Source organism: Schistocerca gregaria, chromosome X, assembly GCF_023897955.1.
Source record: "Schistocerca gregaria isolate iqSchGreg1 chromosome X, iqSchGreg1.2, whole genome shotgun sequence".
NCBI classification, from domain to species: Eukaryota; Metazoa; Arthropoda; class Insecta; order Orthoptera; family Acrididae; genus Schistocerca; species Schistocerca gregaria.
In genome coordinates this window covers 690,681,571-690,701,397 of record NC_064931.1, presented here as the reverse complement: position 1 = coordinate 690,701,397, position 19,827 = coordinate 690,681,571, and the positions used below count along the sequence as shown (strand labels likewise).

Sequence of the window (19,827 nt, the reverse complement as noted above, 5' to 3'; positions counted from 1 at the left end):
ATTTCTACAGTTCCAGAATCAAAAAATAATTCCAACACGGGCAGATTGTTGTAAATAGTGAAGAAGAACACATTACTGATGACTGAAGTCTCTATTAGGTGTATCTTATGTGTTTATTAAACTTAGGGGAAAATGCTACAGAGCTATGCAGCAAACCAACACTAAAGAAACAAATTACTGTAACTTTTTTGTAGGAAATCAATCATCATCATCATAAATCATCATAAACCACCACCACCACCATAAATCATCACCACCACCATCATAAATCATCACCATCAATCATCACCAATCATCATCATCTAAGACTGATTATGCCTTTCAGCATTGCCTGGAGCATAGTCCCCTTATAAAATTCCTCCTTGATCCCCTATTCAGTGCTAACATTGGTGCGTCTTCTAATGTTAAGCCTATTACTTCAAAATCATTCTTAACCAAATCCACGTACCTTCTCCTTGGTCTACCCCAACTACTCCTACCCTCTACTGTTGAATCCATGAGTCTCTTGGGTAACCTTGCTTCTCCCATGCGTGTAATATGACCCCACCATCTAAGCATGTTCGCCCCGACTGCTGCATCTATAGAGTTCATTCCCAGTTTTTCTTTGATTTCCTCACTGTGGACATCCTCCTGCCATTGTTCCCATCTACTAGTATTTGCAATCATCCTAGCTACTTTCATATCCGTAACCTCAACCTTATTGGTAAGGTAACCTGAATCCACCCAGCTTTCGCTACCATACAACAAAGTTGGTTGAATGATTGAACGGTGCACAGATAACTTAGTCTTAGTACCGACTTCCTTCTTACAGAAGAGAGTAAATCATAGCTGAGTGCTTACTGCATTAGCTTTGCTACACTTCGCTTCCAGTTCTTTCACTATGTTGCCATCCTGTGAGAATATGCATACTAAGTACTTGAAACCGTCCACCTGTTCTAACTTTGTTCCTCCTATTTGGCACTCAATCAGTTTATATTTCTTTCCCACTGACATTACTTTCGTTTTGGAGATGCTAATCTTCATACCACAGTCCTTACATTTCTGATCTAGCTCTGAAATATTACTTTGCAAACTTTCAATCGAATCTGCCATCACAACTAAGTCATCCACATATGCGAGATTGCTTATTTTGTGTTCACATATCTTAATCTCACACAGCCAGTCTATTGTTTTCAACATATGATCCGTAAATAATATGAACCACAGTGGCGACAGGTTGCAGCCTTGTCTTACCTCTGAAACTACTCTGAACCATGAACCCAATTTACCATCAACTCTAACTGCTGCCTGAGTATCCATGTAAAGACTTAATTGCTTGCAAAAGTTTGCCTCCTATTCCATAATCTCATAGAACAGACAATAATTTCCTCCTCGGAACCCAGTCATATGCCTTTCTAGATCTATGAAGCATAGATTCAATTCCCTGTTCCACTCTTAACACTTCTCCATTATTTGCCATAAGCTCAAGATCTGGTCCTGGCAACCTCTAAGAGGCCTAAACCCAAACTGATTTTCATCCAATTTGTCCACAACTAATTCTCGCACTTTCCTTTCAACAATACCTGAGAAGATTTTACCCACAATGCTGATTAAAGAGATACCTCTGTAGTTGTTACAATCTTTTCTGTTTCCATGTTTAAAGATTGATGCGATTACTGCTTTCGTCCAGTCTGATGGAAACTATCCCGACACTCATGCCATTTCAATTATCCTGTGTAGCCATTAAAGACCTGACATTCCACTGTATTTGATGAGTTCTGACTTTATTTCATCCACCCGAGCCACTTTATTGAACTGCAATCTATTGACCATTTTCTCCACTTCCTCAAATGTGATCCTATTTCCATCATCATTCCTATCCCATTGTACATCGAAATCTGAAACATTACTTATCGTATTTTCACCTACACTGAGCAACTCTTCAAAATATTCCCTCCATCTGCCCAAGGCATCAAGAGGATTCACCAGCAGTTTTCCTGACCTGTCCAAAATACTTGTCATTTCCTTCTTACCTCCATCTTGAAGACTGCTAATTATACGCCACAATGGTTTTCCAGCAGCATGACCCAAATTCTCCAATCTGTTTTCACAGTCTTCCCAAGATTTCTTCTTGGATGCTGCAATTATCTGTTTGCCTTTGTTTCTTTCTTCAACATAACTTTCTCTGCCTATCCGAGTTCTAGTATGTAGCCATTTTTGATATGCCTTCTTTTTCCTTTTACAGGCTGCCTTGACTATGTCATTCCACCAAGCTGTTTGCTTCATCCTACCTTTATAATCTACTGTTCCAAGACATTCTTTAGCCACTTCTAGTACTGTGTCCCTGTACCTTGTCCATTACTTTCCCAATGACTGTAATTGACTACATTTAACTAATTCCTCCTGCATCTCTAAAGTACTCTAAAAAGTTATGTAAGAGAAACTTATGGAATTTAGAAATAAAAACAGCATCCTATGTAATGAACAACATGGATTCAGAAATAAGAGGTCAACGACAACTTCTGTCTATGAGTGCATCAATTCCATCCTAAACCTGATGGACAAAAAAAAAAACAATAGGAGTCTTTATTGACTTGTCAAAAGCTTTTGACATGGTGGACCATAAAATTCTGTATTATAGCTAGAAAGATATGGTATTTGAGGTCTGTCCAACAAGTGGATCAGTTCCTTCCTGACTAATCTTATGCAAGCAGTGTGCATCAAGCACAAAAATATTGAACTAAAAACTGTATCTAATCATTTATCTGACTATAAACAAATTAAATGTGGTGTACCCCAAGGACCCCTTGTATTTCTTCTGTACATAAATGATCTAAGCTTAAATGTTGATGCACACAAAACAATCATATTTGCAGATGACACCACGATTCTACTAAAAGGGGAAGATGATGAACAGTTACAGCAGACAGTAAACACGGTCACTAAACAACTTAGCAGCTGGGCACAGAGTAACCACTTGTAATAAACGGTAAGAAAACCATTGCTCTAAAATTCCACAATGTTTCTAACAAGGACATGTTTATCCCATCAGTCTCTATCAATGACGAACCAGTTGGTAACAATACTGAAACCAAATTCTTAGGACTCTGGCTGCAGAGTAACATCAGATGGAATTAGCATATTGAATATCTCAATGCAGAACTGAGCAAAACATGTTACCTTCTTTGTTCATTAAAATCATGCTGTAGTGAGAAAACAGTATTGAATGCATATCATGCGTACTTTCATTCTCGTCTTAGATATGGGGTCACCTTCTGGGGAAACTCTAAAACAGCTAATAGCACTTTTAAACTACAAAAGAGGGCCATTAGAATCTTGTTTGGGTGCAAGCCTAGAGACTCTTGTAAACCCCTGTTTAAGAAATCTGGTCTTCCTCCATTACCATGTTTACACATTATGGAAACTCTTTTGTTCTTTAAATTTAATGTAATAGGCAAGGACTGGAGACTGCAAAAAAACTGTGATATACATGAGCACTTTACCAGACAAAACAGAAACTTACATAGGACTCAAATCAGCACAGCACTGTGCCAAAAAGGTACTTTTCACAGGGAGTTAAGCTTTATAACAAAGTTCCTGAAAACATAAAAGCTATCACTGAGGTCAATACATCTGGAAAATCTCTAAAGTCACATTTACAGCATCACTGCTTTTACTCCATTGAAGAATATTTAAATTTATGAAATGTGTTATATAAATACTGATGTGTACAGTGTATTATTGAAATCTTAAATATTTATGCCTTGAAATGATTTTCAGCCTGTATATTTATAACTTGACTTGTCCAATGTCTTATGCGTAAGCTGCTCTGTAGACAACAGGACCAATAAAAAAATACAATACAATACAAATACAATACAAATACAATACTGGTACCTTTCTGAGATCACTGTTATGTACTTGTGCCTGATTTCCTTATCCTCAAGTTTCTCCACTCTTATCCTCCTACATATGGACCTGACCTCCTGCCCTTTCAGCCTCAATACCAATTTCACTGCAGATTAAATAGTGATCAGTGTCATCAAAGAATCCCCTGAATACACATGTGTCCCTCACAGCCTTCATGCATTCCTGATCTGTTATTATATAGTCAACGACAGATCTGGTTCCCCTGACTTCCCAAGTAGACCGGTGAATGTTCTTATGTTTAAAAAATGAGTTTGCGATTACTAAGCCCATACTGGTACAGAAATCCAAGAAATCCAAGAGTTGTTTCCCATTCCTGTTGGCCTCCATATCCTCTCCAAATTTACCCATAACCTTGTCATGCCCTTCTGCTCCATTTCCAATCCTGGCATTAAAATCACCCATGAGCAGAACACTGTCCTTGTCCTTTACTCTAACAACTAAATCACAGAGTGCATCATAAAAACTATCCATCTTATCTACATCTGTCTCTTCACAATGCGAATATACTGACGCAATCCTAATTTTCTTGCTAGACACTGTCAAATCTATCCACATCAGTTGTTCGTTTACATACCTTATTGCAACTAAGCTGGGTTCCGTTTCTTTCCTGATGTAAAGCCCTACACCCCATTGTGCTATTCCTGATTTGACTCCTGACAGGTAGACCTTGTATTCTCCGACTTCCTCTTCTTTCTCACCCCTTACCCGAATGTCACTAACAGCTAACACGTTTAACACCATCTTACATGCAGCCTCTGCCAGCCCTACATTCTGCCCAGAGTAGCCCCCATTGATATTAATAGATCCCCATCTCACTACCATTCGTTTGCTGAGTCATACCTTAGGAGTCCCTGGTTTGTCAATTAGAGGTGGGACTCCCTCACCTCCATAGGTCTGAGGCATTTTGCTCTGATTATTGCAAGCATCATATTTAAAGTACCAGGGAAGCAGGTTGCTAGCCTTACTTGCCCCGGGTCCCATTGAGTTTTACTCCTAACAGTTGAGGTACTAACTGGTGGATTTGGTAGTCTTTGCCGTCTGAGCACAAAGGTGACCACGAATCGGTATGTCCGAGATGCCCAGCCTTATTCCAAACTAACTGGTACCCCGACTGTCAGGACCACTTACTTGGCCACTTATACGTTGCCCGTGGTTCATGAACTAGGGCATGACAGCAAGAACCCACACCATGTACCACAGGAAACTTAACACTGTCTAATTTTTATATTGGGAACATTTTCATTAGTAGTTGTGGTTTTCAAGTTATCCAAGAAAAAAATTTAAGAAGTAACCTCTGAACACCCCCCCTCCCTTCCCCGCACACCGTCCCTCCTGCCCCAAGCCGAACCTACCACAATGCTCACACCTCACAGGTGTGAATTTTTTCTATATTATTCTTGGTTCTACTACTCACTGTACAAAAATTTGTGACCACACAAAATTTTTCATCTACTTTGCCTTTTTTTGGTCTTAGTTGATGGTGCCAAAAAAGCAGTACATATGTAAACGTATGTAATGTATGTATGTATGTATGTATGTATGTATGTATGTATGTATGTATGTATGTATGTATCGTATCTCCTCCTCAACACTGCACCAATTTCAACCAAATTTGGTCCACAACCACAAAACCTCATGAGGATCAGAACTGTGATATTTATAGCCTCTTAGCTCCAATAGGAGCAGAGATAAGAGCAAAAAAATGTTTTTCAGCCTCTGATGTGTAGGATTTCCTGCACAATAGGTGTGTTGTGTTTGAGTACAATTGGTCATCTGTGTCAGCCTGCTTTGTATGGCAGCCTATAGATGAGGCATGGGGAAATGGAAGGGGAGTGGAGGAGGAGGAGGAGGAGGAGGAGGAGGAGGAGGAGGAGGACATGGACTAGTAGACATGTGAGCGTGAGGTGAATGGGCAAAAAAAGTGGAAAGAGGCGGAAAGAGCAGAACAGGTAGGGTGCAGAGTTTTTCATGTGGTTGGGATGAGGTGGCGAGTGTGATATGAGGTGGAGGGGGTGGGGGCGGTGCGGCAGGGTGGGAGGTGGAGGTGCGTGCATTATGTGTATTGAATGCATATGTGGGGAAAGCTGTGAGTGTGTGAGTGTGAGTGTGTGAGTGTGAGTGTGTGAGTGTGAGTGTGTGAGTGTGAGTGTGTGAGTGTGAGTGTGTGAGTGTGAGTGTGAGTGTGTGAGTGTGAGTGTGTGAGTGTGAGAGTGTGAGTGTGTGAGTGTGTGAGTGTGTGAGTGTGTGTGAGTGAGTGAGTGTGTGTGAGTGTGTGTGAGTGAGTGAGTGTGTGTGAGTGTGTGTGAGTGAGTGAGTGTGTGTGAGTGTGTGTGAGTGAGTGAGTGTGTGTGAGTGTGTGTGAGTGTGTGTGAGTGTGTGTGAGTGTGTGTGAGTGTGTGTGAGTGTGTGTGAGTGTGTGTGAGTGTGTGTGAGTGTGTGTGAGTGTGTGTGAGTGTGTGTGAGTGTGTGTGAGTGTGTGTGAGTGTGTGTGAGTGAGTGTGTGTGAGTGTGTGTGAGTGTGTGTGAGTGTGTGTGTGTGAGTGTGTGTGAGTGTGTGTGAGTGTGTGTGAGTGTGTGTGTGTGAGTGTGTGTGAGTGTGTGTGTGTGAGTGTGTGTGAGTGTGTGTGAGTGTGTGTGAGTGTGTGTGAGTGTGTGTGAGTGTGTGTGAGTGTGTGTGAGTGTGTGTGAGTGTGTGTGAGTGTGTGTGTGAGTGTGTGTGAGTGTGTGTGAGTGTGTGTGAGTGTGTGTGAGTGTGTGTGAGTGTTTTGTTGGGATCATACATGCCCAAGTCAAAACTAGACAACACAAACACAGAATGGAGTTGAATGACTATGCGTCAGTCCCATTGATAGGACAGGAGACAGCTGAAAACAGGTAGGTGGAAAAAGGGCTAAGAAAACAGCACACAGTAATGGTGGTCCTAAACTAACTTCGCCATACTGCCGCAGTGGATAAACTCGGTCAACAGACCGCGCATCATTCACTAAAATGGCTGGTACATCAGGTGGCAAACCCAATCTGGAACGTAAATGGTTCTAAAGGGGCATTCCAGCAAGAAGTGGTGGACAGTCAAAATTTGTGCACAATGTGTACAAAGTGGTGGGAGAGTGACACTGAGCAACTGACTATGGCTAAAAAGGCTGTGCCCAATACGCATCCTAGTTCATATGACCTCCTCCTGGCAAGAGGGCTGAGACGAGGTTATCCAAACCGCTGGGAGAGGCTTAATAAACCAAAGCTTATTCTCCACAAAGGGGGTACCATTGGCAATGCCAAAGTGACACCACCTCCTGATAGACGCCAATGCAGAGATCGTAGGAGGGAATATAGGTACTCTTGGATTGAGGTACAAGGACTGCAGCCTTGGCAGCAGCATCAGCAGCCTTGTTTTCTGGCAGCCCAACATGACCAGGGACCCACAGAAACATGACACTGGCTCCACCAACAGTGAGCAAGTGATAGGTTTCCTGGACCAGCTGCACTAAGGGATGGGCCGTGTACAGTTCACAGAGACTTTGAAGGGCACTGTGCGACCCTGAGCAGAGGACACAATTGGAAAGGCTGTGTCACTAGATGTACTCCGTGGCCTGATACAAGGTGAAGAGCTCGGCTGTAAATACTGAGGAGTGTGCTAAAAAGCCGATATTGAAAGACACGGGTGCCAACGACAAAGGCACGCCTGACCCGACAGTCAGTCCGAGAGCCATCAGTGTATACAAAGGTATTATCGCAAAGTTCCATGCAAAGGTAGTGAAACTGAAGGCGATAGACCAAGGCTGGAGTAGTGTCCTTAGGAAGTGACTAAAGGCCAAGGTTAACATGGGCCACTTCATGAAGCCAAGGAGGTGGTGAAGGGTTCACACCCACTGGGAATGTTGCAGGTAGTGTGAAGTTAAGCCGCCGCAGTAAGTGGCAAAGTGGACTCCAGGGGGTAACAGAGAAGAGGGATGACCACCATACTGAAGATAAAAGGAATCGTCAAAGGAGGTGGCATAGGATGGGTGGCCATGCATGGCAGAAACGGCACGCATACATGCCGAGGAGAAATTCACGGTGGTAGGACAGTGGTAGTTCAGCAGCCCCAGCATACAGACTCTCAACCGGTCTGGTGTAAAAGGTACCCGAGGCCAAACAAACCCCATGATGGTGGATAGCGTTGAGGCAGTGTAAGAGGGATGGGCATGCAGATGCATAAACAAAGCACCCATAGTCGAGTTTGAATGGACAAGGGACCGGTACAAATGGAGGAGGGTGGTTTAGTCAGCACCCCAGGAAGTACCAGTGAGGACACGGAAGAAATCTAGAGACCGCATACAGCGGGCTGCCAAGTAAGACACATGGGAGGACCAAGACAGTTTCCTATCGAGCATCGAGCATGAGCCCCAGAAAAGTCATGGTTTCAACGAATGGAAGGGCCACAGGCCAAAGATGTAGAGATGGTGGCAGAAATCATTTTTGGCACCAGAAATTCATACAGAAGGTTTTATCAGTGGAAAAGTGAAAGCCATTGTTGATGCTCCAGGGGTAAAGACCATCAGCAAAATCGTCAAAAAAAAAAAAAAAAAAAAAAAAAAAAAAAAAAAAAAAAAAAAAAAAAAAAAAAAAGCTCAAGATGCCTGGCGGGAGACAGGCCATCATAGGGTTAATGACGATAGCAGAGAGGATGACACTCAGGATGGAACCCTGATTCACACCATTTTCCTTGATAAAGGTATCGGACAACACAGATCCCACATGCATCTTGAAAACTCAGTTTTGTAAAAATGCTCAAAGAAAACAGGGCAGGTGCCCATGGAAGCCCCATGTGTAAAGAGTACGGAGGATACCAGAACTCCAGCAGGTGTCTTAGGCCTTCCTCAAATCGAAAAACACTCCCACAGTCTGGGATTTCTGCAGAAAACCATTCATGACATGGGTGCAAAAAGTAATAAGATGGTAAACGGCAGAATGCTGTGCTCAAAATCCACACTATGCAGTCATTAGTAAATGGTGAGACTCAAGCCACCATACCGGAATCATAAATTCCATCACATTGCAAACACAGCTGGTAAGAGATGGGCTGGCAGCCCTTACCAGGCTTAGCTATAGGTATGAGTGTGGCTTCATGCCAGCATCCAGGAAATGTGCCCTCCACCCAGATGTGGTTGGTTGGTTGGTTTGTGGGGATTAAAGGGACCAGACTGCTACGGTCATCAGTCCCTTTTTCCAAATACTAAAAACACCCACAGAGAATAAAAACGATCAACAGACGATAAGACAGACGACACAGAACAAGAGAAACGTAGACAAAGACCAGACAAGACAAACTAAAATCACACAGTGTGACGGTGGTTGGCGACCATACAAACAAAAAGGGAAAAGCCAACCCCGAGAAACTCATGGGGGGGGGGGGGGGGGGGGGGGGGGAAACAACAAATTGTAGGCCATAGGCCAGAATCAACACAAAAACTCACACACTTACATTAAGTGATAAAATCCCCCTGCCCAAATAAAACGCAGAACTACGTCCGCTATGGAAGAGTCGTCAGATAAAAGCGCAGAGAGCGTATCAGGCAGCGCAAAAGTCTGCCTGAGCACAGATAAAAGGGCACACTCCAACAGAATATGGACCACCGTCAAGGACGCCCCACAACGACAAAGAGGGGGATCCTCACGACACAGTAAATAATTGTGGCTGAGTCGGGTGTGGCCAATGCGGAGCCGACAAAGGACGACTGATTCCCTGCGGTTGGCTCACATGGATGACCGCCACACAGTAGTCGTCTCCTTGATACGGCGGAGTTAGTTTGGCATGGGCAGGTTGCGCCAATCAGTGTCCCATAAATCGAAAACTTTGCGGCGTAATAATGCCCACAAATCAGTCGCCGGGAGGCCAATCTCCAGAGATGGTGCACTAGTGGCCTCTTTTGCCAGGCAGTCAACAGTTTCATTTCCGGGTATCCCAACATGGCCCAGGGTCCAAACAAAGACCACAGATCTGCCGCAACGGGCAAGAGTATGCAGGGACTCCTGGATAGCCATCACCAGACGAGAACGAGGGAAACACTGGTCAAGAGCTCATAAACCGCTCAGGGAATCGCTACAGATAACGAAGGACTCACCTGAGCAGAAGCCGATATACTCTAGGGCATGAAAGATGGCGACCAGCTCAGCAGTGTAAACACTGCAGCCAGCTGGCAACGAACGTTGTTCAGAATGATCCCCTCGAGTTAGTGCATAACCGACATGACCAGCAACCATCGAACCGTCAGTATAGACAACGCCAGAGCCCTGATACGTGGCCAGGATGGAATAAAAGCGCCGTCGGAAGGCCACCAGAGGCACTGAGTCCTTCGGGCCCTGTGCCAAGTCGAGCCGAAGGCAAGGGCAAGGCACACACCATGGGGGTGTATGCAGAGGGGCCCGGAAAAGAGGTGGTACAGGGAAACACCCAAGCCCGTAGAGAAGCTGTTGGACAACCCGACCGAGGCCGACGTTCTGGCAGATAGACGACGGACTGCGGGAACAGGTCACGATAATTTGGATGCCCGGGCAAGCTAAAAACATGGGCAGCATAAGCAGCCAGTAATTGTTGGTGTCGTATCCGCAATGGAGGGACACCTGCCTCCACAAGTATGCTGTCCACAGGTCTGGTCCGGAAGGCACCAGTGGGAAGGCGTATTCCGCTGTGGAGGATTGGGTCCAGCACCCACAATGCAGATGGGGATGCTGAGCCAAAAGCCAGACTCCCATAGTCCAGACGGGACTGGATTAATGCCTGGTAAAGCCGTAGGAGAGTAGATCGGTCGGCGCCCCACCTGGTGTGGCTCAGGCATCGCAGAGCATTTAGATGCTGCCAACACGCCTGTTTAAGCTGCTGAATATGAGGCAGCAAAGTCAACCGGGCATCAAAAACCATCCCCAAAAACCTATGATACTCTACCACTGTAAGAAGCTCGCCGTCGAGATAAAGCCGCGGCTCCTGGTGAACAGTGCGTCGCTGGCAGAAACGCATAACGCAGGTCTTGGCTACCGAAAACTGAAAACCGTGCGCTACAGCCCAAGATTGTGCCTTGCGGATTGTGCCCTGTAGCTGACGTTCAGCAGCTGCAATGCCAATAGAGCTGTAGTAAAGGCAGAAGTCGTCAGCATACAGGGAAGCGTAGACAGAATTTCCCACGGCCGCAGCGAGCCCGTTAATAGCTAGTAAAAAACAGACACACACTTAAAACAGAACCCTGTGGCACACCGTTCTCCTGGACTTGGGAGGAACTATATGAGGCTGCAACGTGCACGCAGAAGGTACGATACGACAGAAAATTGCGGATATAGATCGGCAGAGGGCCCCGAAGACCCCATCCATGAAGCGTAGAAAGGATGTGATGACGCCATGTCGTATTACGCCTTCCGCATGTTGAAAAAGACAGCAACCAGATGCTGACAGCGGGCAAAGGCAGTACGGATGGCCGACTCCAGGCTCACCAGATTGTCAGCGGCGGAGCGGCCTTTACGGAACCCACCCTGAGACGGAGCCAGAAGGCCCCGAGACTCCAGTACCCAATTCAAGTGCCGGCTCACCATCCATTCAAGCAACTTGCAAAGAACGTTGGTGACGCTAATGGGACGGTAGCTGTCCACCTCCAAAGGGTTCTTCCCCAGTTTCAGAATGGGGACAACAAGACTTTCCCGCCATTGCGACGGAAACTCACCCTCGACCCAAATGCGGTTGTAAAGGTCGAGGTGGCGTTGCTGGCAGTCCACTGAAAGGTGTTTCAGCATCTGAGAGTGGATGCTATCTGGGCCAGGAGCAGTATCAGGACAAGCGGAGAGGTCACTGCGGAATTCCCACTCACTGAATGGAACATTGTACAATTCAGGATGGTGGGTGCGAAAAGAAAGACTCCGACGTTCTATCCGCTCTTTAATGGAGTGGAAGCCCAAGGAGTAGTTGGAAGAAGCAGAATTCAGAGCAAAGTGCTCTGCCAAGCGGTTTGCAATGACGTCGGAGTCAGTACAAACTGCTCCATTCAGTGAGAGCACAAGGATGCCGACAGGGGTCCGATAGCCATAGAGGCGGCGAATCTTGGCCCAGACCTGCGATGGAGTGACATGGAGGCCAATGGTGGACACATACCGCTCCCAGCACTCCTGCTTTCGTTGGCGGATAATGCAGCGGGCTCGCGCACGCAGCCGTTTGAAGGCGATAAGGTGTTCGATTGAGGGATGTCGCTTGTAACGCTGGAGCGCCTGCCGGTGAGGTTTAATCGCTTCAGCGATCTCAGGCGACCACCAAGGCACAGTCTGCCGCTGAGGGGACCCAGATGAATGGGGAATGGCAGATTCGGCGGCAGTAACAATGCCGGTGGTGACCGATTGAACCACTGCATCAATGGCATCGTTAGAGAGAGGCTCAATAGCGGCAGTGGAGGAGAACAAGTCCCAGTGAGCCTTATTCAGAGCCCATCCGCTAGGGTGCCCAGAAGACTGACTCTGTTGCAGTGACAAAGATTGGAAAGTGGTCACTACCACACACGTCGTCATGCACTCACCATTGCACAGACGATAAGAGGCTAGGGCTACAGACGGAAAGGTCAATGGCGGAGTATGTGCCATGCGCCACACTGAAGTGTGTGAAGGGGCCATTATTTAAGATTGAGAGATCGAGCTGCGCCAATAAATGCTCAACGATGGCGCCTCGACCTGTTGTCACCGACCCACCCCACAGATAGTTATGGACGTTAAAGTCGCCCCAGTAACAAGAAAGGTGGCGGCAATTGGGCTACAGAGCAGCCAGGACATGCTGCGCGACATCACCATCCGGTGGAAGGTAAAGACTGCAGACAGTAACAGCCTGTGGCATCCACACCCGAACAGCGACAGCCTCTAAAGGTGTTTGGAGAGGTACAGACTCGCTGTGAAGAGAGTTCAGGACATATATGCAGACGCCACCAGACACCCTTTCATAAGCTGCCCGGTTCTTATAATAACCCCGGTAGCCACGAAGGGCGGGGGTTTGCATTGCCGGAAACCAAGTTTCCTGCAGAGCAATGCAGAGGAATCCAGAGGAAAGGGTGAAAGCTGATAAGTTGGCGGAGCTCAGCTAGATGGTGGAAGAAACCGCTGCAGTTCCACTGGAGGATGGTGTTGTCCATGGCTGAGAATGGTGTGACGGGACTGGGAAGGGAGATTACGCCACTGGGTCACCTGCTGCCTCCAATTTAGCACCTGTGATAGTTCTTTCCATGGCGTCTGATGGACCGGCGAGATTGAGGTCCTCAGCGGACGCCAGAATCTCCACCGCATCCTCAGACGCAGGGCTGGAAGGTTGCGGTGGGATGGCTGCCACCCCGAGTTCCTTGGGCTGAGAGCTCTTCTTGGGTTTCTCACGCCGTTCCTTGGGTCGCACCGGCTGGGAGGGCTTCACCGATTCAGTCTCCGGGACGGAGGAGGTTCGTGAAGCCCTATGACCAGTGGATTGCGGGCACTTACGCCACTGTCGGTCGTCAGCCTTCTCGCTGGCGGAAACCTGGGAAGGGAGGGACGCAAGAGACCCCTCGCGAGCGTGAGAAGCCGAAGAAGTGGGACACTTCTCCAGCTTAGAAGTGGGGACGGACGTCCCCAAAGGGTGGGATGATGTTGCTCCTGAGGTAGGTGGCGCAGGAGCAACTCGGTGGGTAGAGCCCCCCTCCCTCCCACAGTGTGGCAGGCAGGGGAACATTTTCGGATCATACTTCTGAGCGTTAAACTGAGCCCGAGAACGCTTAGAGACTGCTGGCGGCTGGCCACCAGCGAGAGACGATGTACCACGCTTCATTGCGGGTCATCCGCCCTGATCCCACCTACTCCGACCAAGGGCCCTCCCCACGGGCGCCACCCAGCCACGGCAAGAGCCACCTGGCAGGATGGCCGTTGCCGGGAGTCCCAATACCCCAGGAGGATAGGCATCTAATCCTTGGCATATGTGGGGAGTTACCTGCGCAGGCATTAGTAGAGCGATCCCTGTGTTGTCAGGGGGCTACAACCAATAGGGTACATGGCGGCCCCACCACAACGGACTGGCTACCTTGCTGGATGTTAGGTAACATGTGGTCCATGGTGGCCGTCGGTGCAGAAAGAGGCACTGCACAGTGCAAGGTGTAATCTGCACGCAGAAACAGAGTCATACCCAAGAGTGGGAGAGCTGACAGGACTGCAATTCAACGGTGTATAAGCTGGCGAAAGGTCTGATCGCAAGATGGACACAATGCACCAAGTAAGGCGCCCTTCCCCAATCGGCTTGCTCTTCGGAAAATTTTGAGAGATGTAGGTCAAACCCAACAGGGGACCATCATATAAGGCCGAAAAGGTTGAGACTCCTTTTAGTCGCCTCTTACGACAGGCAGGAATACCGCGGGCCTATTATAACCCCCGAACCTGCAGGGGGGCCAGATGTGGTTGTATGTGTTAAGCAGGAAGTGCTTGACTGCAAGAGAAAGGTTCTGCAACATCTGAACGTGGATGGTATCTGGCCCCGGGGCAGAGGATCAGGATGAACAGAGCATGATCTAGCTCCCTCATAGTAAAGGTGGCAATGTAGCACTCACAATGCGGAGAAGAGAAGGGTATTGCCCAAGCTGCCTCTGCTCATTTCTGATGGAGGAAGGCAGGGTGATAGTGGGAAGAGCTCAAAACATCGGTATAATGGCTGCCCAAGGTTTTGGAAATAGCAAGAGGGTCCACGATGACATTGGTGGAGGGAATGGTCTAGTAAATAATAAAAAAAATATCTACACTTACGGACTACACTAAAGATACCTCGGTTACATGCAAACAATATTTTTGACCACAATAGTGTGTAATAACTGCTTATTATTTATGTTGCCACACTAAGTACTTGGTGAGCTGGGAAATGTGTAACACATATTTCACACTGAGTGCATGATATATGTATTTGTCTTATAGATTGACGAAAAAGGTGATAGATCTTACAAACCTGGATGAAAATTATTTTTTTCTTCCAAAAACTTTTCAATCATTGACCAAAAAACATTCAAAATTACAAATTGTGTTTTTCAGTTAGCTGACCTGAAACCTCAAGATTGTGAGGTGAAGAAATTTCAAGATATTCTTATGTGTCCAAAGAACCTCAATTTGTGTACTTTATGAATAACAAGATTATACCTGTGATCAAAAAGCCAAGAAAGTTACACAGTAACACTTTTTGATACTTACTTCAGCATGGGAATTGCTATATCCTCTCTCCATGTTGTGTTATGGCATGAGCCTCCAAGGTAAACATCCCTTACTGAACTGTTTTGACTGTTTGCAGCAGCACCAAGAGGTAGGGACCTCAGTGGCCTGGATGACATAGCCCACTCTGCAATCAATAATGCACAAATTTTAGTACATTTGTAGTTGTTTACAGGACTTACTATATGCAATGGATATGTTAGTCCAATTTAATACCTCTGTGTGTAATTCACTTACAATTAGCAGTGCAGATTGAGCAATGAAATGAAAATACACTGCCATCTTCCCCTCTCCCCCCTCCCCCTCCTCTCCACAGGAAAATAGGTTGGTTGTTAGTTTCCTGGTCCATTGGTCATTTTGCATGATAAATCATAATGATTCACTTTGCAAATTAAATAAATGATGATCATATCATCATCATTTTAAGCAAAAAAGGTATACAGATATAAGTTAGTAGCTCGTACCCACCACTTTTTACACACTACAATAATATAAATTCTCCCACAGAATGGAAGACATTGTCGAAGAGAAACTTTCTCAGTTTGTTTTCAAATTTTACTTTTCTGTCTGTCAGACTTTTGTATCAATGGGTAGGTCATAAAAAAATTTTGTTGCAAGTCATTTCCTTACTGGAGAACTGATTATCTACTGGAACCTCTCTTTGTTTACCTCCCATGTACATTCATAGCTGTTTTAAGTCTTTGTAGTTTCATTTGAACAAATTGTTTTTAGGGGATACTGCCAGCTGACTCTCGACAACTGTTATAGGTTAAATGCTACAGCCATCTCATTCTGACTTCAAAAAACAATAACTTTAACATGCACTAAAATTGCTCACAAATGTTTGGTCATGTTTAAGACACCAAACTGGTCAGACCAGCAAATGTGTGAGTGCATCACCATGTTCAAACTCTGACAGAGCAAGCCTCAACAGAGCAGGCATGATAATGTGTGCTACTATCACACCTGAGGGAAAAAGTACTTTTAGGAAACAATGTGAATACCATGCAATTCATACAGCCACCTGAAATGTCAGAATAATCCTCTACCATAATTTGTCCCTCGGGGGTAACAATAATGCCAATGGAACACACACAAACTGCAGCCCACACCATCAAAGAGCCATTTCAAGGTTTAGTCGTAGAAAGTAAACAGTCCAACATGTGTGTTTCTCTGGATGTCCACCAAACACAAACCCGACCTGTTGCTGGAAACAAGGAGTGAAGGATGACTGTCTTGAATATTATTACACTCTGCCAACCATCACTGAACAGTCATTCACAATCTCAGTGCCATTTGTAGACTACTAAGGAGTTCTCTGTAATGATAAATCTGTAGACCTGACCTTGACCTTGTGTGTTTAATCTGTCCAGCTTATATTGCAGATATACAAGAAACTGACTGTGGTGTGTATTCTTATGACACTACACTGTTTAGCTCATGACATACACCAACAAGTGTGTGTTTGGTGGGGGGGGGGAGGGGGGGGGGGAGGTAGGTAGGTAGGTAGGTAGGTAGGCAGGCACAAAGTCTTGGTTAATTTTTTGTCAGACTAAGAATTCAGAATGGAACTCTCAGTTTAACACAAAATGAGAATAAGCGCAGTTTACATGTGTGAGGTTTTTTCTTTAGCTGTTTGAGTATGCTTGGGATGTTAAGTTCTCATCTGACTAATGAATGAGAAAACACACTACATTATGTTAACCATTTTAATAGGCTATCGGCACCATTCTCGCTAACTGTTACCGAACTGTCAAGCATCATGAATTTTGACTAAAGAGGTGAATGTCTATGAGACCCATTTGTAAATGCTGGCCTACAGATTTAATTTAACAGCTCTCCATCCAAATAACCCAGGGGCAATTAAATTCACATTGACGACAACAGCTCAGTGATCATTAGGTACTGTTTATGATATTCTGGAAGATGACTATAGTTCCTCCACCCACATCATGATAGTTCATTCACTGAAAGACACTTGGTCAAAAATATCAAATGTTTAGTGCTGATCATTGTATCTTCCCTCATAAGCAAAATTTCTGCTCCAAAATCACTACTGCTTGATGATTATACAGGGATAGAGAGAGCATCTCGATCTGCATCAATTTTTAGCTTCAACAACAAGATATTTTAGCTTTAAAGATAACCTAGAATCCTGCAGATGAAGTTCAATATTTCAAATATTGCTCTATTACTATGTTCATTTATTGTTCTGATTTTATGGTAAGCAAAAGTAACCTGCAGTATTTTCCCCACTTGATTTCGACTATTCTTTGTACAATAGATACACCGGTATGCACGTTCCAGTTGAGAAGAAGTATCTTTCACTATAATCGAAATACATTATTACTGTTTAGCACTTTCCAGTCCCTCAGGCAGATTGCTGAACTGTTTCGTAACTGTATACTTTCGGAGAGAAATTTCAACTACAAGATTACCTATATAATTTTTCTTCAGAATTTTGTATTTTTGAGCATCAGTATTGTTCTCATCCCTGTGTTAATTGTTGCTGATTAATTTCATGATGGATTATACATGGCACAGCAGAAATACCTTACCAATGAACACCCAAAAAAAATCTGCAATTTGTTGATTATCTGTGACTGGAGGTTTAGTACATTCTCTAAGCAGAAGCTCTTAAGTGATGTTTATAATGTCCTTTATTTCATTTAGAACACTATACTCTTTGAATCATGAACTGTCACATACTTTCAAACATACTGACAGTATGAAATTGTTTCACAGCTTACCACGACTATGATGACTGTACCTGCATTAAAATCACCTGTCAAGTAAACTGATTGTTTCACACAGTGATAATGCTCCAGTAAATCTCCACAAAATTTTTAGAGGACCATCAACAAGGGAAAATGCCTAGTTATTTTTTGGTAGTTGTGGGGGCGGGGGTGGGGGGTTCGGCTTCACAGAGGCAATTTCAATTCTTCTGAAGCAATTTCATTAATTAATTATGTTCTAAACATGTGAAAGTGAAATTTTAACACATGGAAAAAATGTTAAAATGCTACAGAACAATTTTTAAAAGGTATTTGTTATATTTTAAAAACAAATGGTAACGACATTTTTGTTACACTAAATTTACTACACACTGCTACTTCACTGAACTGCTTTTTCCATCTGCACTAACTGAAAAACTAACTATTTGAACCATCACCTACATTGCTGTTGTGGTCTGCAGTCCTGAGACTGGTTTGATGCAGCTCTGCATGCTACTCTATCCTGTGGAAGCTGCTTTATCTCCCAGTACCTACTGCAACCTACATCCTTCTGAATCTGCTTAGTGTATTCATCTCTTGGTCTCCCTCTATGATTTTTACCCTCCACACTGCCCTCCAATATTAAATTGGTGATCCCTTGATGCCTCAGAACATGGCCTACCGACCAATCCTTTCTTCTAGTCAACTTGTGCCACAAACTTCTCTTCTCCCCCATTCTATTCAATACCTCCTCATTAGTTATGTGATCTACCCATTTAAACTTCAGCATTCTTCTGTAGCACCAGAACCATCACCTATATTTTCTGTAAATTATACTTCATATTAATTCAGTTGTCTCAACAGTATGTCTCACCCATGACAGCTCTTATTAAAATGACTTTTTACAGCCTACTTTAGAATTTTTTCTCAATGATCTGTGTTGATCGAACCTCTGCATGCTTTATTAAATACTTATATAGTAGTATTTACATTTCTAATTCATGTACTTTCACTCATGATGCACACGATTTCAGAAATCCTATGTCCATACAGTTCACAGGTCCACTTATAGTGGCCACCTGGGTTGGCAACCTGCACCAACCCTGCCAGTCAGTCCGCACGCTATTGGTTTGTTTCTTTTATCAGTCGACTCGACTGAATAGAGTTATCAAGTAGTTTTACTTTCCTATGCAGCAAATGTGTCCATGTCGTCATATAAAATATGTTTCTGTCTGGCACATAGATAGCTAACACATACCTATAAGAAAAGTCGCGGCTATTCTAGTGATCTTGATATGTTATTCTGTCTGGCATTTGTTCAAGAAAAGCTGTGAATATTCTACTGTTTTCTTGTACAGAGAACCTTTGATACATAAAATTATACATACAGACTATTCACCCAATACGAAACTAGTTTACATCCAGAAGCAGACGTATCAAGACTGAAGAATGAATAAGTAAAAAGTCCTACTGGTAGTAAGTGCAGGCATGTAGATTAGTGAAGAGCGAGAGTGATCAGTTGATTGTGAAGTATTAATACTAGTAATTCACAGTAATTTCTCAGTAAAAATATTGCTACAAGACTCATAATTAATCAATTTGCCAGAAAGAATAGGCACATAGAATTCATAATTTAAGGAAGAGAACAACAATTGTAACTTTTTTATATTATAAGATGGCACTGTCTTGTATGTGTGTATAATCAGTTTAAATAAAACTTTCTTAAACTTTGCATGTGATTTGATCATTTTCTATTACAGTAAAAATAAAGGTAGCATCTCCTCCTCGAGGTTTTCTGTAACCGCCACTGAGCACAGTTCAATAACTTTTCACGAATGCTATAGGTCAAAGTAATCTAATATTAAAGTAAAAATATAATGCAAAAATTAGAACTACCTTTTTTGCCATATGTCATTATTATTACAAACCAAGTTAGTGAAACACTACTCCAATTCTCTTGGAAAAAATAAAACTTATGATGACTGGTCTGAAGAGC

General features: G+C 44.2%; 1 protein-coding gene across 4 annotated transcripts in view; it reads right to left on the bottom strand.

Annotated features, from left to right (window-relative positions):
• The window catches only part of LOC126297394 (uncharacterized), a 532,788-nt gene that overhangs the window by 30,002 nt on the left and 482,959 nt on the right, over positions 1 to 19,827 (bottom strand). For all 4 annotated transcript variants that reach the window (XM_049988137.1, XM_049988136.1, XM_049988139.1 and 1 more), the window contains exon 12: positions 15,100 to 15,244. In XM_049988137.1, the coding sequence (XP_049844094.1) occupies positions 15,100 to 15,244 (145 nt within the window). The remainder of the gene's footprint in view (positions 1 to 15,099; positions 15,245 to 19,827) is intronic.